The sequence below is a fragment of the Heterodontus francisci genome, chromosome 10, assembly GCF_036365525.1.
Source record: "Heterodontus francisci isolate sHetFra1 chromosome 10, sHetFra1.hap1, whole genome shotgun sequence".
NCBI lineage: Eukaryota > Metazoa > Chordata > Chondrichthyes > Heterodontiformes > Heterodontidae > Heterodontus > Heterodontus francisci.
Genome location: NC_090380.1, coordinates 24329537 through 24355804, shown reverse-complemented (window position 1 = coordinate 24355804; position 26268 = coordinate 24329537). Strand labels below are relative to the sequence as shown.

The 26268-nt window shown below is 42.1% G+C and overlaps 1 protein-coding gene across 1 annotated transcript in view; it reads right to left on the bottom strand.

Moving 5' to 3' along the window:
- The window catches only part of med4 (mediator complex subunit 4), a 33052-nt gene extending 7257 nt beyond the window's left edge, over window positions 1-25795 (bottom strand). The window contains exons 1-6 of the mRNA XM_068040276.1: window positions 25710-25795; window positions 16958-17024; window positions 16329-16499; window positions 2177-2234; window positions 1653-1739; window positions 686-817 (exon numbers count right to left, since the gene is read on the bottom strand). Of these exons, the coding sequence (XP_067896377.1) occupies window positions 686-817; window positions 1653-1739; window positions 2177-2234; window positions 16329-16499; window positions 16958-17024; window positions 25710-25780 (586 nt within the window). The 5' untranslated portion in view covers window positions 25781-25795. The remainder of the gene's footprint in view (window positions 1-685; window positions 818-1652; window positions 1740-2176; window positions 2235-16328; window positions 16500-16957; window positions 17025-25709) is intronic.
- Between the last annotated feature and the right edge of the window lie 473 nt (window positions 25796-26268).

Here is a 26268-nt window from a genome sequence, read left to right as displayed (position 1 = left end):
AATAAAGGTTCAGAATAACTTCCCTGCTTTTGTACTCAATACTTCCATTTATAAAGCCCAAGATCCCATATGCTTTGCTGACTGCTCTCAATATGTCCTGCAACCTTCAAAGATCGATGCAGTACTTCTTGTGTTGAGACAAATTTTTTTTTGTCTTCAATTTCATGTACTTCACCATTTTATTCACAATTCTTTCCCCACCTGAGGGTGCCAGATTCCTGCTGAGATACAGTGCTGGTCAGTGTCTAATACTTTGCCTAACTGGCCAATCATGTGAGCTTAGAATGAGAATTGGCAGGCTAATCATGACAGGCAGCGGAGTCAAATCCATTCCTATAGTTATGCAAATACAATTTCCACTGTATAGCAATCAGAACCCAAATAGATTTTCTTCTCCTTAACCTAAAGACCAAGGCCATTGTAGCACTCTTACCGTCACCCTAGCTGTGATTAGCTAATGCAGCATTGAGTGGAAACTGAACCAGTATGGCTCAGTGACTCATTGTCTTTAGTAACTGTGTCAGAAAAGATGAAATCTGCCAAAAGCCTTTAAACTAGCCAGAAAAATCTAGTGGCCTGTCACTTTATAGTCAATACCACCAACTGAGCTTCCTACATTGAGTTAATATAATTTTATGTTTGTCCTACACAAGTTTTATTTTAGCACACTGTTGACAGATTTTACCTGGCAATCTGCCTGCGGCCAATGCATCCCCAGGTAAATGCCCGTTCACCCCATTGGTAGAAAGGTTACTTTGCTGTCCCAAAAGACCGCTCCTCATTTCCAGATCAGTAGGGTAGGGTCTCCGTGGATCACCTGAATCAAATGCACAATCAGAATCATTCACACTGTGCAAGTGTTACTGTGAAGTAAACTTTCTTGTTCCCCTGCCCCCATAAAATTCAGTGTGCAAATAGTAGCTTCGCGTACACAACAGGGAACTCATTAGAAATTAGAACACAGCTGATTTGAAAAAAACAGCCATGTACAAATATCAGAAATGTGACAGTGCAGAAATTAAATATCAACTCTCCCACTTTTTATTCTTTCCGAGGAATCCAGAAACACGTTATTTCAAATAATTGGGATACACAAAGGAACACCTGGTTGCAGAAAAGGTTAGAATTGAATGAGAGGTTTTGATAACTAGATTGGGAAAATCTATTTCCACAGGTTGTTGAGTTGGTAACTGTGGGGGAGGATTTAAGATCATCACCAAAACAATTAATGCAAAGGTTTGGAGAATTATTTTTTAAACACAAAAAAGAGTAGTTAGGAGATGGAATGCCATGTCATAAACAATAGTGAAAGCAGAATCTATAACAGCATTCAACAGGGGAGTGAATAAATGTTTGAAAAAAAAACACTTAGAAGGGTATGGGGAAATGGCAGCAAAATGGGACTAAGTGGTCAACGTCTTCAGAGAGCTGGTAATGGGTGTGATGGCCTCCTTCTGTGCTGTAAAATTCTATGATTTTATACATTCAGGGTTGCTATCTTCTATGCATTTAGGGAGAACAGTATCATTTTAATAGATTAAACATGGTTAAGTATACTTAATATGATACAAGAACTTCAAGATTTTACTGCAATAGTGTCAAGAAAAGCTCTTAATTAAAATCATGAGCAATAATTATATTTAAATGTGTACCTGGGACCCATGTTAATGGGGCTGCTACAGCATTACTAGCGCTTATCCGATGTGCATATTTGATAAGCTCTTCCGATGAGATGGCACCTGCAAAGAAAACAGAACCATAATTCCTTCCTGACCTGACCTTTAAAAATACAAATGCCACACTGATAAAGATAGCTATTCTTCAGAATTTTTTTTTTAAAAACGTATTTACTTGCATAAGTTAGAACACTGAAGATCAACTGGTCACATTTCAGCTATGCACCAGACATCCAAAACACAAGAATGATGATAAATATTACAGGATTTAGCTGTCGGCTACTGGAGCATTAACATGGTGGTATCACAACTGAATAGAGCTTCACAGAAGTCAGCCAATCAATATCACAATGCACCAATTAAAAAAGTATATAATAGTATATTTATGATCATGACAATTTTCCTTGGAAAAAGTCTATTATTGGACTTATGCTTAATTTTCTCTGCAATACAGTAACTTTGCAACTGTTAAAAGTTTCTTTCTAGTTAAAAACGTCTACCTTTTCTTGCTTTTTCTATCGATTTTAACTTCTCTTTGGCTTGATACACAGCAGTTGCCTTGAAAAGAATGGACACAGTTAGTATTTAATTTAACAGGCACAAATTTACTTTAAGTATAGACAAGAAGTGCAGATTTAAATGTAGCTTTTTCCAGAGCAACCATTAAACTACTGTTGGGACTAAAGGAGTTCCATTAGTTTTGAAGTCTTGGGAAAGAGTGACTTTTAAAAATTATTAAATTAAACTTGTGTATTGACATAGGTTCCAAACAAGCTTCCGAAAAACAAGAGTAAGACGCACTGAAGACGAAAACAGTATCCACATACTTGTCATGGGCTCAAATGAATGCTGATGGATCTTGGTAAATGATTGTAACTATTTAAAGAGCTAAAGTAATTAGTCTAATACTAATCTCTTCCATTTTGCTTTAAACATGTAACTACCACCAGGTGAAAGTCTTATCTGGCAGTGTACACTTCTCAAAAGATAAGCATTTGACTTAAGATACTGTCCTATGCTGAGAGGAAAAAGTATAGATTGACTGATAGTGAGTTGTAGCAGGCTCAAGCACAAAGCTTTCCTTGGGGAGATTATCAGAATTAATACTTCTTCTCCCCACACTTTCTCTAAAATTCTTGGGATCAGATAAAATTGAGGGAACAGACAAGAAATGTTCTCTGCTAGGCAAAGGCAATGCCATCAAGGGCTACAGCTCCTCAGTCTGCAGAAAAACGTGCACAGCCTTATGCTCTGAAAAGCAGTCATCGGATTCAGTTCTGGAAAATGTCATCCACCAAAAGGTGAGTTGGACTGTGAGAGGTTAATTTGTGTTCATGATGAGAAAATCTGTTACCACCTTTATGGATAGGTGGGAAATGGCATGGACGGTTTCCACAGGTCACCTCCCAACTGACCACAGACAGCGCTTTTGTTTGAACTCATGTTTCAGCCCCTGTGTTTTGTGTGGGCCAAATAAACAGACAATGACAGGCTTTCTTGTGAGCTTAAAAACAGCAGATTAATTATTCAATGAACGATAATCACCCAAAATGTTCACATCACCCACTCACACATTCAGTCTCATACACATTCAAGAAAAGACAGATAAAAGGTAAATGATCAGAGAGGTTAAGAGTTCAAGATGTAAAAGTTTTTTTTATTTGTTTCATGGGATGTGGGCATCACTGGCCAGGCCAGCATTTATTGCCCATTCCTAATTGCCCTTGACAAGGTGGTGGTAAGCTGCCTTCTTGAACTGCTGCAGTCCATGTGGGGTAGGTACACCTACAGTGCTATTAGGAAGGGACTTACAGGATTTTGACCCAGTGACAGGGAAGGAATAGCGGTATAGTTCCAAGTCAGGATGGTGTGTGGCTTGGAGGGGAACTTGCAGGTGGTGGTGTTCCCACACATCTGCTGCCATTGTCCTTCTAGGTGGTATAGGTCGCAGGTTTGGAAGGTGATGCCCGTGCAGCCTTGGTACATTGCTGCAGTGCATCTTGTAGATGGTACACACTGCTGCCACTGTGTCTGTGGTGGAGGGAGTGAATGCTTGTGGATGGGGTGCCAATGAAGGAGGCTGCTTTGTCCTGGATGGTGTCGATCTTCTTGAGTGTTGTTGGAGCTGCACCCATCCAGGCAAGTGGAGAGTATTCCATCACACTCCTAAATTGTGCCCTATAGATGGTGGACCAGCTTTAGGGAGTCAGGTGAGTTACTCGCCACAGGATTCCTAGCCTCTGACCTGCGCTTGTAGCCACGGTATTTATATGGCTACTCCGGTTCAGTTCCTGGTCAATGGTAACCCCCCCAGGATATTGATAGTGGGGGATTCAGCAATTGTAATGCCGTTGAATGTCAAGGGCAGATGGTTAGATTCTCTCTTGTTGGAGATGGTCATTGCCTGGCACTTGTGTGGCGTGAATGTTACTTGCCACTTATCAACCCAAGCCTGGATATTGTCCAGGTTTTGCTGCATATGGACATGGGCTACTTCAGTATTTGAGTAGTTGCGAATGGTGCTGAACATTGTGCAATCATCAGTGAACATCCACACTTCTGACCTTATGATTGAAGAAAGGTCATTGATGAACCAGCTGACGATGGTTGGGCCTAGGACACTACCCTGAGGAATTCCTGCAGTGATGTCCTGGAGCTGAGATGATTGACCTCCAACAACCACAACCATCTTCCTTTGCGCAAAGTACAATTCCAACCAGCGGTGAGTTTTCCCCCTGATTCCCATTGACGTCATTTTCACTCTGGCTTCTTGACGCCACACTTGGTCAAATGCTGCCTTGATGTCAAGGGCAGTCACTCTCACCTCACCTCGAGTTCAGCTCTTTCATCCATGTTTGAACCAAAAGGTCAGGAGCTGAGTGGCCCAGGCGGGCGGAACCTAAACTGAGTGTCACTGAGCAAGTTATTGCTAAGCAAGTGCCGCTTGATAGCACTGTGAGCGACACCTTCCATCACTGCACTGATGATCGAGAGTAGACTGATGGGGCAGTAATTGGCCAAGTTGGATTGGTCCTGCTTTGCGTGTACAGGACATACCTGGGAAATTTTCCACATTGCCAGGTAGATGCCAGTGGTGTAGCTGTACTGGAACAGCTTGGCTAGGGGTGTGACAAGTTTTGGAGCACAGGTCTTCAGTACTATTACCGGAATGTTGTCAGGGCCCATAGCCTTTGCAGTATCTATGTCTTCAGTAGTTTCTTGATACAAAGTGATTCCTGACAACGCAGCGGCCCACTGAAGTCATTGGGTTGCGCCAAGCTGCGCACATGCGCAGTTACATCTTGCCAGGACTTAGTGGTGCATGCACTGGATGACGTCATCACGCAGCACAAACATCATTGCGTATCTGCGTAAGGTCCATCTTCGCACCTGAGCAATAAAGCATCATCGGGTAGCCAACTCCTCACTTGGCTGGAGGAAACGGCTGAATGGGAGACTTTGAGGCTGGAACTTTCCTCCCCTCGCTCCAGGCTTCGACGCTTCCTCCCCTCAGCCGCTCGCTCCAGACCTCCTTCTCCCCTTCACTTCCTGATTTTTCTTCACTTTGCGCCACCCGGCCCTCCGGCCTCTTGCTCCCACCCCACCACCGTGTCCCCCAACTCCAGACGCTACATCTAGGCCACGACGCTTTCCTTCTCTCGGCCACTCGCTCAGTCACCCTTTGTTTCTTCGGGCGGCGCGTGGAGACTGATGAAACGTGGCAGTGAGTGGAGGGAAGCAGCCCGGCCCAGTGCTCACAGCTTTTGGGGGGGGGGGGGAGGGGAGCGAGTGGCTGAGCGGAGAGCGGGCTGGCACGAGCGGGGATCAATCGGCCAGGGAGATGGGGGGAGCAGTGAGGTCGGGATTGAGCAGCTGGGGGGTGTGAAGCAGCCGGGGGGTGTGAAGCAGCCGGTAGGGAGGAGGGGGAAACAGCGAGTTGCCGAGGGAGGAGAGCGACAAGTGGGGCAGGAGCTAGTAGCTGCATAGTAACATATCACTAGGATTCCATCCAACTGAACGTAAGGTTAGTTTGCTGGAACGATCTAGCCATGAGCATTTCCTGTGATAAATTGAGCAGCGCCATCTTTAATCCCGGCAGCTGCCTGAACGTCGCAGACACTGACATTCCAGCTGAAGAGCCTGCATTTGCGCATGTGCAAGCACTGCGCCACCTACTGGTTGCGTTGTCAGCAAACGCAGCCTTCTTGATATCACGCGGAGTGAATCAAATTGGCTGAAGACTAGCATCTGTGATGCTGGGGACTTCAAGAGGAGGCCGAGATGGATCATCCACTCTGCACTTCTGGCTGAGGATCGTCATAAAAGTCTGCTGTTTTCAGGGGAAAAAAAACTGTGGGATCCTCCTGGAAGGTAAGTTTTAAATTTGTAGGCCTGTTTGCTGGCTGCCTTGCCCTTTTATGGGTTGCTGAAGTCTCCTGGCTGTCAACACTTCAGTTCGAAGACAGTGCTGGTATTTCTTAGTTCAATTTTCACAGGCGGAAGAATTGGTCAAAAGGCACTCCAATTTCTCTGTTGCAATTGGTTGCCAACTCGTCTCAGCTGGAATTGAGCTCTCTCTCTCAGCCTTGTGCTGCAATTCAAGATGGCTTTCGATGTTCTCTCTGTGGCTGGTTGTCTCAGACTGATGACTTCCTCTGTCCTCCAAAATTCATAAAGTGTTAGTTTCGCCCATGTGACTTTTAAGTTTTCCATTCCTGAGGGGTTATAGAATGGTTTCTGATTTCAGCCAATTTTGATAGGATGAGGGATGTTCTCATCTTATTGTAGTGATTGTAGCTGGATATGGAGCGCCTGCTAATGCCTTTGTTTTAGCTCACTTTGTGGATAGTTTGTATCCATGTGAGAGGAACTGTTTAATTTCAATGCAAATGGGGTTACTAAGTTTCAGTTCTAGCTGATATGGATGTGTATTTCAGTATAGATGTGCTATGTGACTTTGTTCTCCATCTTGCTGAAGGCAAGCATACCAGTCTTTCTAAATTGTGTTTTTTAAAAATAACTTCAGTTTATTTTTGTACTTCCATCATTGGACTTCCTGTGAGCGTGACACCACATTCTGCGCCCACGTAAGTGCTGTGCAGAAAGGAAATCTGGTACCAGCACCAGATCCCGCACTATCCTCAACTAGTATAATCCAGCTCCATCTTTGCTGCCTGCAGATTAGGTCTCCTGAAAAGTAATAGCATTACTGCTTGAAGCATGCACAGATGATTGATGTCCAACTTGTTTGCAACTGGATCTGTGGACCTTGGATATGGTCACTTTTATGTATTTCCTAAAGAGTTTCTGAGATTGCAATGACTACCTTCACTAATGCCTTACAAATGGGAGTTGAGGAAATGGTTACTGATCTACAAACCTGCTTAAAACCATGGGTAAAGACGACCTTAAATCAGAGATTCCTATGTGCTACAGTCCAAAGATATAATTCATACCTTTACGCCAGATGTTTTTGCTTTATTCTCAGCTGCACATGATTCACACTGTTTCAGTCAATTCTGCCCCTTAATCATTCAAATAGCCTCTGTAATAAGCAAAGCTCACCTGACGCACTTGTCCTTTTTAGAACTGAATGGCAGGTTCTGTTTCAAAGACTCACTCTTAGTGCACTGCAGCCATAGAATAAAGCCATCCTGTCCAATAGGATCAAATGCCAATGCTTCAGTCTTTCTCAGATAAACTGAAAGTGTCAAGAACTCAACTGCATCTCTCCAGAAGCACTGGGAAGTAAAATACAACTCTCTTTGTCTGATAGCCTACTTGGCACAAGCACTACAATATGTATTAGTAAGCTCAGATGGTCTCTGATATGATTCCTGGTCTGTGCTAAGTATGTTGATTTCAGTAATGCTGCAATGGGCTATGAAAGAGGAGTGATAAAAAAAAAACGGGGTTCTTCCTCCTGATTGCTAACTTGCTGGGAAGTACACAAATGAATGAAAAGAGAATTTAGCTCTGCTGTGGCACTCACCACATTACATAGCAGATACCTCAACTGAACCATGAAAAATGGCTACTTGGACAAAATAGAGGATTTGTGCCAGTGTCCAGGAATCTATACCCCAGAATAAGTCAGTGCTTTCAGAAGAGAGGGTGAAAGAAAGGGAAACTGTTGGAAGAAAAAAGCCTTGTAAGAGTCCCATAACTGAATATGGAGGATCTGACACCCAATGTGGACAATGACCAAAGCCACTTCAATTAAATTGTAACTCCTTAAAGCCAAAAGTACATCAACAAGAAAGTGTTCCAGTGCTGGAGAAAAAAGACTTCTTCTGTCAACTCAAAAGTGGAAGTTGTGACCACAAAGCTAACTGATGATCGACCTGACTCTATTGGGGAAATGAAAAATACAAAGACTTGCATTTATATTGCAGCTTTCACCACCTCAGGGCATGCCAAAACGCTTTCCAACCAATTAAGTACTTTTGAAGTGGAACCACCGTTGTAGTGTAGGAAATGCCAAATTGCACAAGCAGCTCCCACAGACGGCAATTTGATAATGACCAGATAATCTGTTTTTATAGATATTGATTGGCCAGGATAATAGGGTTAACTCCCTTGCTCTTCTTTGAAACAGTGTCATAGGATCTTTCACGTCCACTTGAGAGCGCAGACAGGTCCTCGGTATAATGTCTCATCCATTCTTTAATCTGGTAGTTTAGATACCAGTGGATCTGAAGGATCCTAACCCAGATACTGCTGGTACCATGGGTTGTGGCACCAACCTACCATCCACAGAGGAAGCCTGTGCTTCAGTGGGCAGGGCGACTAGAGGGAGAAGCTGGTGGCTCAGGCATTCACAGAAGGCCTGACACCACCAACAGAATTGAGGTGGACCAGTTAGTCCTGATAGTCCATTGAATGATCCCCCATTGAGGAATGAATCAAAGGAAGAACAGGCAAGAAGGCATACAAAGTGGCCAAAAGCAGCATGAAACTAGAAGATTGGGAAAACTTTAAAGGTCAGCAGAAAGCTACAAAAAGAGCCATAAAGAAAAGTAAGATGGAACATGAGAAAAAGCTAGCACAGAATATAAAGACAGATAGCAAAAGTTTCTATAAATATATAAAACGAAAAAGAGTGGCTAAAGTAAACGTTGGTCCTTTAGAGGATGAGAAGGGGAAACTAGTTATGGGATATGATGAAATGGCCGAGGCATTGAACAGGTAATTTGTATCGGTCTTCTCAGTGGAGGACATTAATAACATGCCAGTAATTGACAAAGAGACGAAAGTAGGTGAGGACCTGGCAACAATCATTATTACGGAAGAGGTAGTGTTGGGCAAGCTAATGGAGCTAAGGATTGATAAGTCTCCTGGCCCTGATGGAATGCATCCCAGGGTTCTAAAAGAGATGGCGGGAGAAATAGCAGGTGCACTGATGGTAATTTTCCAAAATTCGCTGGACTCTGGGGTAGTCCCAGCAGATTAGAAAACAGCAGATGTGACGCCACTGTTTAAAAAGGGAGGTAGACAAAAGATGGGGAATTATAGACCGATTAGCTTAACCTCTGTAGTGGGGAAGATGCTTGAGTCTATCATCAAGGAAGAAATAGCAGGGCATCTCGATAGAAATTGTCCCGTTGGGCAGACGCAGCATGGGTTCATGAAGGGCAGGTCATGCTTGACAAATCTTTTGGAATTCTATGATGACATTACGAGGAAGGTGGACAATGGGGACCCAGTGGATGTGGTGTACCTAGATTTCCAAAAGGCCTTCGACAAGGTGCCGCACAAGAGGCTGCTGCATAAGATAAGGATGCATGGCGTCAGGGGTAAAGTATTAGCATGGATAGAGGATTGGTTGACGAACAGGAAGCAGAGAGTGGGGATAAATGAGTGCTATTCTGGTTGGCAATCAGTCACTAGTGGCGTGCCTCAGGGATCGGTGTTGGGACCGCAATTATTTACAATTTATATAGATGATTTGGAGTTGGGGACCACGTGTAGGGTGTCAAAGTTTGCAGATGACACTAAGATGAGTGGCAAAGCAAAGTGTGCAGATGACTGTGAAACTTTGCAGAGGAACATAGATACATTGAGTGAGTGGGCAAAGGTCTGGCAGATGGAATACAATGTTAGTAAATGTGAAGTCATTCATTTCGGTAGGAGTAACAGGAAAAAGGATTATTACTTGAATGGTAAAAAGTTGCAGCATGCTGCTATGCAGAGGGACCTAGGTGTCCTTGTGCATGAATCACAGAAGGTTGGTCTGCAGGTACAGCAAGTAATTAGGAAGGCAAATGGAATTTTGTCCTTCATTGCTAAAAGGATTGAGTTTAAAAGCAGAGAGGTTATGTTGCAGCTGTATAAGGTACTGGTGAGGCCGCACCTGGAGTACTGTGTGCAGTTTTGGTCTCCTTACTTGAGAAAGGATATACTGGCACTGGAGAGGGTGCAGAGGAGGTTCACTAGGTTGATTCCGGAGTTGAGGGGGTTGGTTTATGAGGAGAGACTGAGTAGATTGGGATTATATTCATTGGAGTTCAGAAGAATGAGGGGGGATCTTATAGAAACATATAAAATCATGAAGGGAATAGATAAGATACAAGTAGAGAGGATGTTTGCACTTGCAGGTGAAGCTAGGACAAGAGGGCATAGCCTCAAGATTAGAGGGAGCAGATTTAGGACTGAATTAAGAAGGAACTTCTTCACCCAGAGGGTTGTTAATCTATGGAATTCCTTGCCCAGTGAAGTAGTTGACGCTTCTTCAGTAAACGTCTTTAAAGCTAAGGTAGATATCTTTTTGAACAATAAAGGAATTAAGGGATACTGTGGGAGCGCGGGTAAGTGGATCTGAGTCCACAAAAAGATCAGCCATGATCTTATTGAATGGCAGAGCAGGCTCGAGGGGCCGGACGGCCTACTCCTGCTCCTAGTTCTTATGATCTTATGAAAACCAAGCAGTGGAACTATCTTCTTGGTGGAAGACACCAACAAGATTTCTGGAAATCGTGGGGAACCATAGGTCTAGTGGAAATGAGAAACTTTGGGACATTATTGCTGAAGAAATAGTGCTGGAGAAATTAATGGGACTTGAAGCCTGCAGCCCAGATTTTTAAAAGAGGTAGCTACAGAGATAGTAGATGGATGCATTGATGCATTGGTTTTGATCTTCCAGAATTCCCTAGATTCTAGAACAGTCCCCATGTATCGGAAGGTAGCGAATGTGACCCTGCTATTCAAGAAAGGAGAGTGTGTGAAAACAGGGAAATAGAGGCCGGTGAGCATGACAATAGGACGGAAAATGCTAGAATCTATTATTAGACATGTGTTAACAGAGCACTCAGAGAATCATACAATTCGGCAGAGTCAACACAGACTAATGAAAGGGAAATAGCGTTTGACAAATCTGTTTTTTGAGGTTGTAACTAGCAGAGTAGATAAAGGACCACCAGTGGAAGTGGTATATTTGAAATATGATTCAGAACTAAATAGATACTATCTTTGCATTTTGCCATTATTAGGCAATGTCTTAACATTTGTAGCAAAATGAATACGAAATGTGAATTTGGGGAGTCTGAACTCAGTAATGGCATGTTTCCCTGCTAACATTTAACTCCCAATACTTTCTTACCTATCTTAGACTGCAAGAACAGAAGGCCAATTAAAAAATATACTGTCGGAAGAAAAAGATAAAAAAAATCTTTACAGGTTAATAAAACTGCTAGCATCTGGGCTTTGAGGAAACCAAGACCATGATCAAGGGGGTAAGTATTGAAGTAAGGATCTAACATAAGGGACTGGAATAATTAAATTCAGTTTAAAGAAAAATGTGAAGTTTTAAGGTTCAAATATTTTTTTTTTTTAAAGTCTTAAATTTATTTTTGATAAGTTTAGTTAGTAGTCTAATAAATAGAGGCATGGCATGGCACCTCAGTCCCATCAGATGCATATAGGAGTTTAAGGACATTTCTCGTATCCTGGACAAGCACAAGTGCAGGAGGTGATGTCAGCAGGAGGAGCTCCGCATTTCTGCATTTCAGAGCCTGAGCAGATGATATCACTGCGATGCACCCGCAAGGCTGAGCGCCACATGGATAGCACATTTATGGAAGTGGTCACCCCACAGCATAAGGGTGTGCAAGGGCAGCCAGAAACAAGTTCATGACATTATGTGTGGCTCTACTGTACAGGGGTTAGGATGAAGGTTGTGAAAGCAATAGGGATAGGGAAAAGGCAGGCATTTTGCAGCCACAGATGTGATTCCAGGATGGTATGTTACCTCCCTAGCACCAGGGTCAAAGATATCACTGAGCAGCTGCAGAAGACTCTGAGGGAGGAGAACAAAGATCCGAAGGTTGTGGTCCATGTCGGTACCAAATGACATAGGTAGAAAGAGGGAGGAGATCGCGCAGGCAGATTTTAGGGAGCTTGGAAGGAAAGTAATAAGCAGGACCTCAAAGGCAGTAATTGCTGGTTTATTCTCTGTGTCACGCACTAGCAAGCACAGAACAAAGAAGCCAGAGCCAATGAATGTGTGGCTGGAAAGAGGGAGCAGGAGGGAGGGTTTTAGATTCCTGGTACATTGGGGCCAGTTCTTGGAGGTGGGCCCTGTACAGACCAGATGGGTTGTACCTCAACAGAGGCGAACCAATGTGCTCGTAGGGTGGTTTTGTTAGTGCTGTTGAGGAGGGTATAAATTAACTTGGAGGGGGATGGGATCCAGGATGTAGCATTAAAAAGGTCAAACAAATTGCACAAAGGATTGGGACAGATGGCACTAGAGTAATAAATAGGAAGATATTAGGCGGGGTCAGACTAGGAAGGAATACAATAAGGTCTAAATTAGGTTTACAGTGCATGTATGTAAATGCACAAAGCATGGTAAATAAGGTTGGTGAGCTGCAAGCACAAATAGCCACATGGAAATATGATGTGGCGATAACAGAGACCAGGCTCAAAAACGGGCAATTCTGGGTACTAGATATTCCTAGATACTATGTGTTCAGGAAAGATAGAGAAGGAAAGAAAGGTGGCAGTATTGATTAAGGAGAATATTATAGTGCAGGGGAGAGAGGATGACCTGGGAGAGTCAATGACCGAATCTATTTGCATAGAGTTAAAAACAATAGAGGTGCCATTCCACTACAGGGTGTATTTGAGGGGCCAACGAGTGGGAAAGATTATAGAGGAAAAATTTGCTGGGAAATTACAGAGAGATGCATGAACTATATAGTAGTAATGATGGGTGACTTCAATTAACTTTATATAGACTGGGATAGAAAATGTGTAAAGAGCAGAGAGGGAGAGGAGTTTCTGAAGTAGGTACAGGAGAATTTTCTTGATCAGTACATTTCCAATCCAACAAGGAAGGAGGCATTGCTGGATTGATTCTAGGGAATGAGGTGGGTCAAGTGGATCAAGTTTCAGTAGGGGAACATTTAGGGAACAGTGATCATAGAATTATAAGGTTTAGATTAGCTATGGAAAAGGGCAAAGAGCAATCTAGAGTAAAATACTCAATTGGAGGGCTAAATTCAGTATATTGAGAACAGATCTGTCCTAGATAAACTGACAGGCAAGATTGTAATAAAACAATGGATGCATTTGAAGAGATGGTTGGGATACAGTTGAGGTACATTCCCATGAGAGAAAAAGTAGAGCAACCAAAACCAGAGCCTGGATGATGAAAGAGATAGCAAGATGAAGCAGAAAATTGGGCTTATGACAGATGTCAGGTTGATAATACAAGTGAGAATTGGGCTGAATATAGAGAGTTTAGATGGGAAGTGGAAAAAGGAAATACTAGAGGCAAAAAGAGAGTCTGAAAAGAGGCTAGCAGCTAACATGAAAGGGAATCTAAAAGTCTTCTATAGGCATATAAATAGTAAAAAGGTAGTAAGAGGAGGGGTGGAGACGGGGGCTTACACATGGGGGTAAGGGGTATGGCTGAGGTACTAAATGAGTACTTTGCCTCTGACTTTACCAAGGAAGAAGATGGTGCCAAAATTCTTGTGAAAGAAGAGGTAATTGAGATACTGAATGGGCTAAAAATAGATCAAGAGGGAGTACTGGAAAGGCTGGCTCCATTTAAAGTTGCTATGTCACCAGGACCAGATGGGATGCATCTGAGGATGCTCAGGGAAGTTAAGGTGGAAATTGTGGAGGTACTGGCCAGAATCTTCTAATCCTCCTCAGATACGGGGGTGGTGGTAGAAGACTGGAGAACGGCAAATGTTACATCCTTGTTCAAAAAAGCGTGTAAGGATAAATCCAGCAACTAAAATCCAGTCAGTTTAACCTCGAAGGTGGGAAAGCATTTAGAAACTATAATCCAGGACAAAATTGTCAGTTGGACAAGTGTGGATTAATTAAGGAAAGACAGCATGGATTTGTTAAAGACATATCGTGTTTAACTAACTTGATTGCGTTTTTGATGAGGACTGATGAGGGTACTGAGGTTGATGTGTATATGGACTTTCAAAAGGCATTTGATAAAGTGCCACATAATAGCTTTGCCAGCAAAACCCATGGAATAAAAGGGACAGTGGCAGCACTGATACAAAGTTGTCTGAGTGACAGGAAACGGAGAGGAGTGGTGAATGGTTGTTTTTCAGACTGGAAGAAAGTTTACACTGTGGTTCCCCAGGGGTTGATACTAGAACCATTGCTTTTTTTTTTATATTAACGACTTAGATTTGGGTGTACAGGACGTAATTTCAGAATTTGCAGATGACAAAATTTGGAAGTATAGTGAATTGTGAGGAGGATGGTGATAGACTTCAAGAAAACACAAACAGGCTAGTGGAGTGGGCGAACAAATGGCAGATGAAATTTAACAAAGTAGTGTGATGTGATATGTTTTGGGAGGAAAAACGAGGAGAAGCAATATAAAATAAAGGATACAATTTTAAAGGGGGCGCAGGGCAGAGGGACCTGGGGGTATATGTGCACAAATCGTTGAAGGTGACAGGGCAGATGGAGAAAGCCATTATTAGGGCATTTGGGATCCTAGTCTTTATAGGAACATAGAAGCAATTGCTTGCTGCACCTGCATGTTAGCTTTCAGTGACTTATTGACAAGGAAACCTAGGTCCCTTTATACATCTACGCTTTCTAATCTCTTATCATTTAAGAAATACTCTGCACATCTGTTCCTCCTACCAGAGTGGATAGCCTCACATTTTTCCACATTATATTTCATCTGCCATGTGCTTGCCCATTCACTTAGTCTGTCCAAATCCCCTTGGAGCCACTTTGCATCTTCCTCACAACACACATTCCCACTTAGTTGTATGTCATCCGCAAACCTGGAAATATTACATTTGGTCCCTACATCCAAATCATTGTATATATTGTGAACAGCTGGGGCCCAAGTACTGATCCTTGCGGTACCCCATTAATCACAGCCTGCCAACGCGAGAATGACCTGGTTATTCCTACTCTCTGTTTGTGCCTGTTAATCAATCCTTAATCCATGCCAGTATTTTACTTCCTATCCCATATGCTTTAATTTTGCTAACCAACATCCTGTGAGGACTTTTATCAAAAGCCTTCCAAAAATCCAAGTATACCACCTCCACCAACTCCCCTTTATCAATTCTGTTAGCAACATCCTGAAAAAACTCTAACAGGCTCATCAAACATGATTTCCCATTCATAAATCCACGTTGACTATATCCAAACAGATTATTATCCAAGTGTCCATTTATCACATCCTTTAGAATAGATTCTAGCATTTTCCCTACTCTTGATATAAGGTTAACAGGTCTGTAGTTCCTTGTTTTCTCCCTCCCTCCCTTCTTAAACAGTGGGGTGTCATTTGCTACCTTCCAATCTGCAGGAACCTAGAATTATAGATAGAGGCATAGAGAACAAAAGCAAGGAAGTTATGATAGAACTTTATAAAACACTGGTTCGGCCGCCACTAGAGTACAGTGTTCAATTCTGGGCACCACACTTTAGGAAGGATGTGAAGATGTTAGAGAGGGTGCAGAAAAGATTTCTGAGAATGGTTGCAGGGATGAGTGACCTTGGGCTATGTGGGTAGACTGCAGAAGCTAGGGCTGTTCTCCTTAAAGAGAAGGTTGAGAGGAGATTTGATAGAGGTGCTCAAAATCGTGAGAGGCCCGTACAGATAGGGAGAAACTGTCTCTATTGGCGGAAAGGCCAATAACCAGAGGACATCTATTCAAGGCAATTGGCAAAAGAATCAAAGGCAACATGAGTAAAAACTTTATATAGTGAGTGGCTGCGATCTGCAATGCACTGCCTGAGAGGGTGGCAGAGGCAGATATAATCAGAGCTTTCAAAAGGGAATTGGAAAGCACCTGAAAGGAAAACAATTTGCAGAGATACGGGGAAAAGGCAGGGGAGTGGAACCAGCTAAATTGCTTTTGCACAGCTGAATGGCCTCCTTTGGTGCTCTAACCATTCTATGATTCTATGAGCCCAGACCAGTAAGTGTCAAAAGAATTATATAGTAGAAAAAAACTGTTATATCTGCATATTTTGGGAACTTGATTAAGTAATTTAAATAATACGACTGAATGCTTAAAAAGGCAGTAACATAAGATGAAGGATAAGGGGACCTTCGTTTATCTGTCAATTCCCGATATTCAACAGAAAAATCCTCTTCAGCTATCAAGACATGTGAAAACTGTACATTTTCAGGCAGTTGTAACTCACTAATATATGTTCAGCCTCTTTGAGCTGTTTCTGTAACTGCTGGATGTCACCATCTCTTTTTTCCACCTCTTTCTCCAGAAGGTGCATTTCCTCCTGGATTTTGCCTTGCTCCAATGCCACTCTTAGTATTTCTTGGAATTCTCCATCCTTCTGAATCAACAGATCCAGGATCTGAAAAACAAATACTATATCTTAAGAAGCTGATTAAACTATTAATACGATGACATTCTTCAGTTACTTGAACGAACTGGTTTTTCAAGTTGGTAGCTGAATGCAGTTCGAAGATCCTTTATTCATAATTTCCATAGGGTTCAGATGGGCAAGATTTTTATACATATAATCATCTGGTGTCATAACAGGCTATAGGTGGAAGCAACTGTAATGAAAAAAGACTTGAAGCAATTATACTGAATAATGCAATTAAGCTTATGTTTTTACACTGAGCAGAGCTCACCTGTGATTCTTCTACATTTGTCAGTCAATCTGGATCTGAGTTTTCTTTTAACAGAATTTAATCAAATCCAGCAATATAATTTTAATAAGATCCTAAGACTGTCAGAGACAAGAGCTTCTTAGAAATTATTCAAGACTTAATACAATGCCCGAGGTAGACATCTTTCATTCCTCACCTGATTTTCCTCGCCTGGTTGTGCTATTTTCTGGTTTCTGGATAATGCAAGCAGTTCAATCAACTCCCTAAAGATGGAAAGCAAAATTAGAAAGGAAGTCAACTTATGACCCCTGATCTTGGAGAAAATAAACTTTCATTTACCTGTCCATACAACTTCCCATTACTTAATGTAATGTTACGACCAAGGCGGGAGGATTGCACTTAATTCAGTCCCACTTCTCCACAGGTCACAACATATTTAAATTTTCCCACTTATCGATACAGCTTGTCATATACTCTATTTTTCCCATAACAGAACATATTTACCAGGTTTCTTTAATGAACAAAATTAGCAGATTATAAAACAAGTCTTAACCAGTAATGAAGTAAAACAAACACAGATTAAAATTTTTAAAGTCCCAACATTAAATTTTTAAGTCCCCTTTTTTTACCTTAGCATCTCACACCCACGCACACACACATATATGTATACCAGTTCACCAACAAAATAAAAAAGGGATTTTTGGATCAGAGCTCTGTTACAGATAAAAACACACACCTGGGCAGATCACTTGCCCACTCCTGAAGAAAACAGATGAGACACGCTGCACCAAAACTGGCATACAGTCCAACCTCTTCAGGCGGCGCCGAGAAGCAACTCTAGCAGGCCCTCCTCAGAGACAAGATACAAGACGAATTGACACTATGGACTTCTCAGTCTTTTAGGGAATTGCTGGAAAGCAAGGTGGGTTGTAGTCTTCTGTTCTTCCCTGACACTTCAGCAGACTTGACCATCTCACTCCAGGAGGTAAAACCACACAGACCCACAACCAGAAAGCTTGTCAGTTTTCTGCCCTCCCAGATGTGCTCTGCTGCTACTGGACTAGTCCAATTCAAAGAGCACTTGTTACTTCTCTGCCCATGGTACCAGGGTTTCCGCTCCAAGCCGGATCTGAGCCATGTGACAACCAGCAACATTGTTGCTAATCCGGCTCCCTCAGTATCCTCTTGATGACTCTCTTTTAAAAAAAAACCTGGTCCAAAATTTATTCAGCTTACCTATAAATTCCTTCAAAAAATATTTAACAAAATACAGAATCACTTTCATAACAGTAGTATTAAATTTTGTTTGCGCTCACCAAGGGAAAGATATCAGCACTGGGAAAAAAAATACTTCTCACTTTTCGCAACCAATCAAAACATGAAGCATTTCCAGGTTAAGGACAGCACAGCCAGAAGGAAAGTAAATGTCCCTCTACTCTTGAATCAACAAAAAACCTTAGCCACAACCTTAAAAAGCATCTGCTACTGCACCACTACAACATTTCCCAGACCAGCAATATTATGGACTGGCTCAATGAAACTGACATGGTGGTGCAATTTTTGCCAATTATGAGTACTTTCGTGCTGTGCTCTCACACCCAAGAATAACCAGACTGAGATGTAAAATCCGTACCACTGGCAGAGACAGGTGATCTTCATCCCTCCAGATGCTGAAGCATTTGAACTCATATGCAAGAACATCATGCCAATCCACTGCATCACCTAGTTTCCCTGCTAGGCTCCTTTTGCCTCATCGATAATCTGACTTCCAGTCCCTAAATGCCTAATAGCCAGTCAGTATCTTGTCCAAGCATCTATTCTTCACACAAGCTTCGATTGAGATTATTCAACTATGTGAGAACCATAATTAATCATATCCTCATCTGGTGTACTCTGTCAGGTTCACTGAACAATGATCAGGAAGAGGAGGAATCATTATGTAATGAAGCTCAGTTTATCCTTTCCATTTCTCTAACCTGGAGGAGATGAGGCTGACTATAGCATTTCACCACTGTGCGAGCTAAAATTTGCTGACTGACTAGGCATCAAACCTAAACATTCCAATCCTGTCTGGCTGATTATAACACTGCAAGGTGCTTCGGGAAGCTATACTTTAATAAAAAAATGTATCCATAAAAAATAGGAAAAGGAGACCATACGGCCCCTCAAGTCTGCTCTGCCATTCAATAAGATCATAGCTGCACTTTTACGTCAACTCCACTTTCTCAACACCCCAATCTCACATCCCTCAATTCCCTTCACACACAAAAATCTATCGATCTCAGTCTTCAATACTCAACAATTGCGCTTCCGCAGCCCTCTGGGGTAGAGAATTCCAAAGATCCACAACACAATAAGTAAAGAAATTTCTTATCTCAGTATTAAATGGCTGACCCCTTATCCTAACACTATGATCCCTAGTTATAGACTCTTCAGCCAGGAGAAACAGCCTCCCAGCATCTACCCTATCGAGGCCTCTAAGAATTTTTAACACTGCAAAGAGATCATCTCTCATTCTTGTCATGCAGGCCCCACCTGCCAAGCGTGAGGCATATTAATTTTGCCACATGGACATTAAATTTCAAACTATTATTGAAGTGAAGAAAGGACTTCTTTTTAAAAATTGCCAGATCTTGGCTGGAAAGACATCTGCATGTTAACAGATAGTGCTTGGAAAGGACAAAGGACCATTCCCTGACACATTGAACCCACAATGGACTTTTGATCATCAGATGTAGAAGGTGGGGGAGCTCGCATTCCAGGTGATGGCCGAATACACAAAAGGACATGGTCAAACCAGCTAGTCACATGATTAACCTGCTGGGCAACCTGAGTTTTTTGAATTTGTACCAACAGTTTGCGCAGAAAGCAGAATGCTCCTGGTCTGAGAAGATCTCTCCTGGCTGGCTCGCCACAGCCTCTCCTGTCTTCCTGCTCCCATCTCTCGCTCACAAGCCTCTAAATCCACACAAGAACCCCAAGGGAGAAAAGTCTCCTACAGTGAACAAGGTTTAAGAAGAATACTGGGCCCCAACGTAAAGCAAGATCTACCTGCAATCAAGGACTCTACAGTGAGCTCGAAGAACCGTAACAAAAACTCTTCAGATATTGCCTCAAATTTTTCCACTTTATCTTTCTTCTGCTCTTTTCTGTCTCTATTTGCATGTGTGTATCGCGTATGCATGCTAGTGTGGGCACGTCGTGTATCCGTAGGCGTTAACCGAATTAGAGTTTAAGTTTAATAAATTTCAACTTTCTTCTTTAAACCAAGAAAGCCTGTTTGTGCTGGTTTCTTTGCCTTATAATTGGGAAGCGGTGAACAAGGATTCACCAAGGGTGGAACTAAAAACACAGTGTGTTTATAATTAAACTCTGTTACAGTAAGACCAGGTGAAGGCTGAGGGGACACCTTTCTCACCTGGTTGTAACATTCTTCTAAACGCCAGAGAATATAGGCCCATTTTATGCAATCTTTCCACAGGTCAGCCCTGTAATCCCAGGAATTAATCTAGTGAACCTTCATTGCACTCCCTCTAAGGCAAAGTATATCCTTACTTAGATAAGGAGACCAAAATTGTCAGGTGTTGTCTTCACAGCCCTATACAACTGATTCCCTTACTCTTCAACTGCAACTGCCTTGTAATAAAGGCTAACATATAATTTGCCTTCCTAATTGCCTGCTGTACCTGCATGCTAACTTTGTGATTCAAGTACAAGACACCTAGGTCCCTTTGAATATCAACATTTATTGGTCTGTCATATTTTTAAAAATGGGCTGCTGTTCCGTTCTTCCTACCAAAGTGGATAATTTCATGCTTCCCTACATTATACTCCAGCTGCCATCTTCTTGCCAATCACTTAACTGGTTAATATCCCTTTGCAGCCTCCATGAATCCTCCTCAGAGTTTACTTTCCCACCTAACTTTGTATTGCCAACAAATTTGGATACATTACACTCAGTCCCCTCATCTAAGCTGCTATATATAGATTGTAAATAGCTGAAGCCCAAGCACTAATCCTTGTGGCACTCTACTAGTTACTGCCATCCTGAAAATGATGTGTTTATTCCCATTTCCTGTTTGTTAACCAATCCTCAATCTTTGCTAATGTATTACCCCCAATCCCATGAGCTCTAATCTTATGTGAAACCTATTGTGTGGCACCTTATTTAAGGCCTTCTGAAAATCCAAATATACTACACCCACTGGTTCACCCTTATTTACCCTGCTAGTTACGCCCTCAGAAAACTAAGATTTGTCAAACACAACTTCCCTTTCATAAATCCATGTTGGCACTGCTTAATCATAGTGATTTCCAAGTTCTCTGTTACCATGTCCTTAAGAACAGTTTCTAGCATTTTTCCCTTCTACTGATGTCAGGCTAACTGGCCTAGTTTCCTGTTTTATCCCTCCCTCCTTTTTTCAACAGTGAGGTTACATTCACTGCCTTCCAATCCATGGGGTCTGTTCAAAATCACAACCAATGGATTTACTATCTCTGCAGCAACTTATTTTAAAACCCTAGGGGGTAGGCCATCAGGTCCAGGCAATTTGTCAACTTTTAGTTCCATTAACTTCGCCAGACTTTAAAAATTAATTTTAATTAACTTAAGTTCCTCACTCTTGACAGATCCTTGGATCCCCACACTTTGATATGTTCTTGGTATCTTCTGCTATGAAGACAGACAAAAAAAAACTGTTTAACATCGCCATTTTATTTTTATATTTCTTGCTAGTTTACTCTCATTCTATTTTCTTCCTCTTTTTCAATTTCTTTCATCCTTTGCTGATTTTTAAAACCCTCCCAATCCTCAGGCTTACTACTCCTTTTGGTAATAGTGTAAGCCTCTTCTTTCAATCTGTTATCCTTAACTTCTCTAGTTAGCCATGGTTGTACCACTTTTCCAGTGGAGCTTTTATTCCTCAAGGGAATATATACTGCTTAAGAATAAAAAAATTATTTCTTTAAACGTTTGCCATTACTTATCTACCATATCATTTAATCTAATTTCCCAATCTACCTCAGCCAAACTCGGCACCCATACCTCCGTAATTGCGCTTGTTTAGTTTAAGACCCTAGTTTCGAGCTTAACCATTTCACACTCACACTAAGGAAATTCTATTATCATTCTTTCCCAGATAATCCTTTATTATAAGATTACTACTTAACCCTGTTTCATTACACAATTCCAAATCTAAAATAGCCTGTTCCCTAGTTGGTTCCTCAACATATTGTTCAAAAAAACTGTTTCAAATGCATTGAATGAACTCATCCTCCAAGCTACTTTGCCAATTTGGCTTAACCAGTCTACATGAAGATTAACGTCCCCAGAATTATTGCATGCCCCTTGTTACATGCTCTTCTAATTTGCTGATTTATACTCTGTTCAAGCCTATGAATATTGTTAGGGGCCGATAAACTACTGCCACCAATGTTTACTGCTCTTTGTTATTTCTTAGCTCCACCCTAACTAATTCTACATCCTGATTTTCTGGGCTAAAATCCTCTCTCACTATTGTCTTTATCCCATCCGTTATTATTAGAGCTACACCACCTCCCTTTACACTTTGCCTAGTTCTTCTAAAAATCAAATACCCTGGAATATTTAGTTCCCAACCTTGGTCACCCTGTAACCATGTCTCAGTAATGGCTATTAGACCAAACCCATTTATCTCTATTTGAGCCATTAATCCAGCTATCTTGTGACAAATGCCTCATGCATTCAGATACAGTGCCTTTAATTTTAAAATTTTTACCCTTTTTCCCTTATGTGGCCTTAGTCACTAATGTCCTACTACCATTGTTAAATACTCTATCCCTTCCACGATCTGCTCGATTTTACCCAAATTGCTATGCTGCTCTAGAACTTGACTTTTCTCTTCAGACTTATAGATTTGCATTTACTTGAATCCTCCCTCCCACTTATAAGTTTAAAGCCCAATCTTCCACTCTAGTTATTCGATTCACCAAAACACTGGTCCCAGTCCAGTTTAAGTGGAGTCCATCCCAACCAAACAGCACCCTCTTTCTCCAGTACTGGTACCAGCATCCCATGAATTGAAATCCCTGCCTCCCACGCCACTCTTTCAGCAATGTATTTAAACCTCTAAACTGTTTATCCCTATGCAAATTTGCATGTAGCTCAGGTAGTAATCCAGAGATTACCACTTGAGTTATACTTTTTGATTTGTGAGCTAGCTCCTCAAACTCCCTCAGCAGAACTTCATTCCTAGTTCTACCTATGTTGTTGGTTCCTACGCCGACCATAACAATGGGATTCTCCCCCTTCCTTCTCCAAGTTCTTCGCCAGCTGCAAACAGATGTCCTTAACCCTAACAGCAAGCAGGCAACACAGTCTTAGGCACTCCTTGTCATAGCTGCAGAGAACAGTATCTATCCCCCTGACTGTACTATCCCCTACAACTACTACATTCCTTTCCATTCCCCCACTTCAATGGCCTCCAATACCTGTACCACAGTGCTGCAGTCAATTTGCCCATCCTCCCTGCAGTGTTTGTTCTCATCCTACACATTACATGTAGGAGAATGGCAAAGGGTGAGGCTCCTCCACCACTGTCTGACATCCCCTTACCTGCCCAAGTCACAGTCACATCCTCCTGACAATTAACTAAATCTCAACCACAACCGAAACTAAAAGGGTGACTGCCTCCTGGTCAAGACTCTCTCCCTCCCGGTCAAGACTCTCTCCCTCCCTCCCTGAGGCATTGCAATGTCTGCACCTCACTTCAACAACTCTGAACCAAAGATCCTTGAGTTGCAGATACTTACTGCAGATGCGTTTGCCTAGGATCACGCTGCTCTCCACAAACTCCTACATGCCACAGTTACAACCTACCTCTGACACTGCCATCTCTATCTAATCTTGTTTTATATATTTAATGAATGTCAAGGAGAAGTGGTTAGATTCTCTCTTGTTGGCACAAATGTTACTTGTCACTTATTAGCCCAAGCTTGAATGCTGTCCAAGTCTTGCTGCATGTGAGCACTGACTACTTTAGTATCTGAGGAGCCTCAAATGGCACTGAACACTGTGCAATCATTAGCAAACATTCTGACATTATGTTGGAGGGATTCTCATTGAAAAAGCAGCTGAAGATGGTTGGGCCTTCTGCAGCGATGCACTGGGGCTGAGATAACTGGTCTCCAACAACCACAACAATCTTCCTTTCTGTTTGGTATGGCTCCCAGTCCGAGGAGAGTTTTCCCATTGACTTCAGTTTTGCATTCTTGATGTCACACTCTGTGAAATGCTCACACCTCTCTGTATAAAATTCCATCTGCCACCTGTCTGCCTATTCTACCAACCTATCTATGTTCTATTACAGTCGATTGGTATCATCCTAACTGCCACACCTCCACTGGTTCAGCTCAGCTATTGCAATTGTGGATTCCCAACCCTCCAGCCTCACTTCCATTTCTACAGTTGCATGCTGCACAGAGATAGATGTTTATCACAGACAATGTCCAATTCTGGGGAGCATACACCATCCTGGCATAGCATGCATATTCAAACCAGACTGCTTTTTTAAAAAAATACCTGCAGATCACAGAAAGGCTTTTTTTCCCCAAAGCTAGCAACATTCCTCTCTTTAAAAAGACATAGTAAGTAAATCTGAGAAAATATGGCTCTTTAAATATAGTATTAAGCAGACAAAGACAACGTGCTTACAAAGAGTGACAAGGACCCATGTGTATGTCTTGACTATTTACATCGGTTTCAGCTAATGCCCAAGGCTCATTTTAGACAAGTGATTCAAAGGCATTTTTTCTTCAAGGTGTTAAAAAAAGGAAGGGCTTAAATAAAAATGCAATTGTTCCTTGATGTTTGCACACAGTGTGAAAAATACCAGTATCTTTTAAAAAGCAACAGCTTTTCACATTACTGTTAGATCATTGAAAAAGCAAACTGCAGAATATTGTGTGTATATATTTTATTTAGAATAGGGGTAAAATTTCAATAGGGTTTGCCTGGACTCCCAAAGTAACTTCAGCAGAGAAGTGGTGGAGGTTATGGTTGCAAGTCAGGAGAACCCTCACAGAAAAAAATTATTCTTGGGATGTGGGTGTCATTGGCAAGGACAGCATTTATAGTGCCTACTTGTGCTGAGGGGGTGGTAATGGGCCTTCTTGATCATCAAGTGGTTTGATACAATTTGAGTGGCTTCCTAGCCTGCTTCAGAGGGCAGTTAAGAGTTAACTGCATTTGTCTGGGCCTGGAGTCACAGAATGGGTAAGGACAGCAGGTTTCCTTCTCTGAAGGATATTAGTAAACTGGTTGAATTTTTACAACAATTGGACAGTTTCATGGTAATTTTTATTGATACATTTTATTTAAGATGACTTCAAATCTTAAATTACCATGATAGGATTTGAAATTGTTCCCTGGATTATTATGCCAGTCCTCTGCATTACTAATCCAGTAAAATCAACACTACACTACCATACCCCAGATGTACCCTGGAGAGCTTTCTCTTTCCATTTTATGCTTTGGCACTAAAGCTATTGCTTGATACTCCAGATGCCTGTCCTTACTTGTTCGAAGCCTAGCACTTCCATAACCCTGGTCCTCACCAGGCTCAACTAGCTTCCTATGCTCCTTCAAATCAATATCCAAATTCCTGCCCTCATCTCACCCAGGGACCTCCCTCAGCCTCACGTCCCCATCAGTTGTTCCCTCCTCCGTGTTCTACTCCTCCTTCCGCTCTACATCATCTTTGTCCACCATCTCCCTCCCAAATCACTTTACCGTTAGCATTTTCCAATGGACGTTAGAAATATCTGACACTTTGCACTCCCCAGCTGGATTTTCCGGCTATTCACAGGCCGCTGGATGTTCGAGTCAAGAGTGGGAAACCCTTTTTTAAAAAAGACAGTGAGTGATTCCTCTCTAAATCCGCTCCTCAGTGAGGTGGGGAATAGCCTTTTACCTGCACAGCACTTCCAGATCATCCAGCACGGCCAACAGCTTCTCCTTCGTGCTTCTCTCCGAGGCCGCCATTACCGCGGTTGCCTGGCCCGTCGGCGCATGCGCGGTGCCTGCATCAGCCCAGGGCCAGATGAAACCGAGTTCCTACTGCAAATAGGACAACATATCCCTGTCTGCTGCTACAAATAAAATGACTTAGTCTGCACTGTATAGAGTGATTCACAGTTTGCATTATTATAAATGTATTCTATTACAATCTCTTGTTTCTCTCTCCACAGAAGCTGCCTGAGTTGCTCCTTGCTCTCCAGCCTTTATTTTTTTTCAGATGATTCCTACTTTACCTCTGCATACACTTCCGGTCAGTATTCCCACTATAAATTCCTATGTCCAAATTTATAATGGATACTGCCCAAGAAAAATTGTTACCCGGGCAAATATAAGAAATGTAGGGGCTAAGTTGTGTCTGCACGACTTGGTCCAATTATCCATCAGTGTGACAAGTTTGCAGCTTGCCCTCTTTCCCGTTATGTCCCTCTACCCATCAAATCTGCTGTCATCAA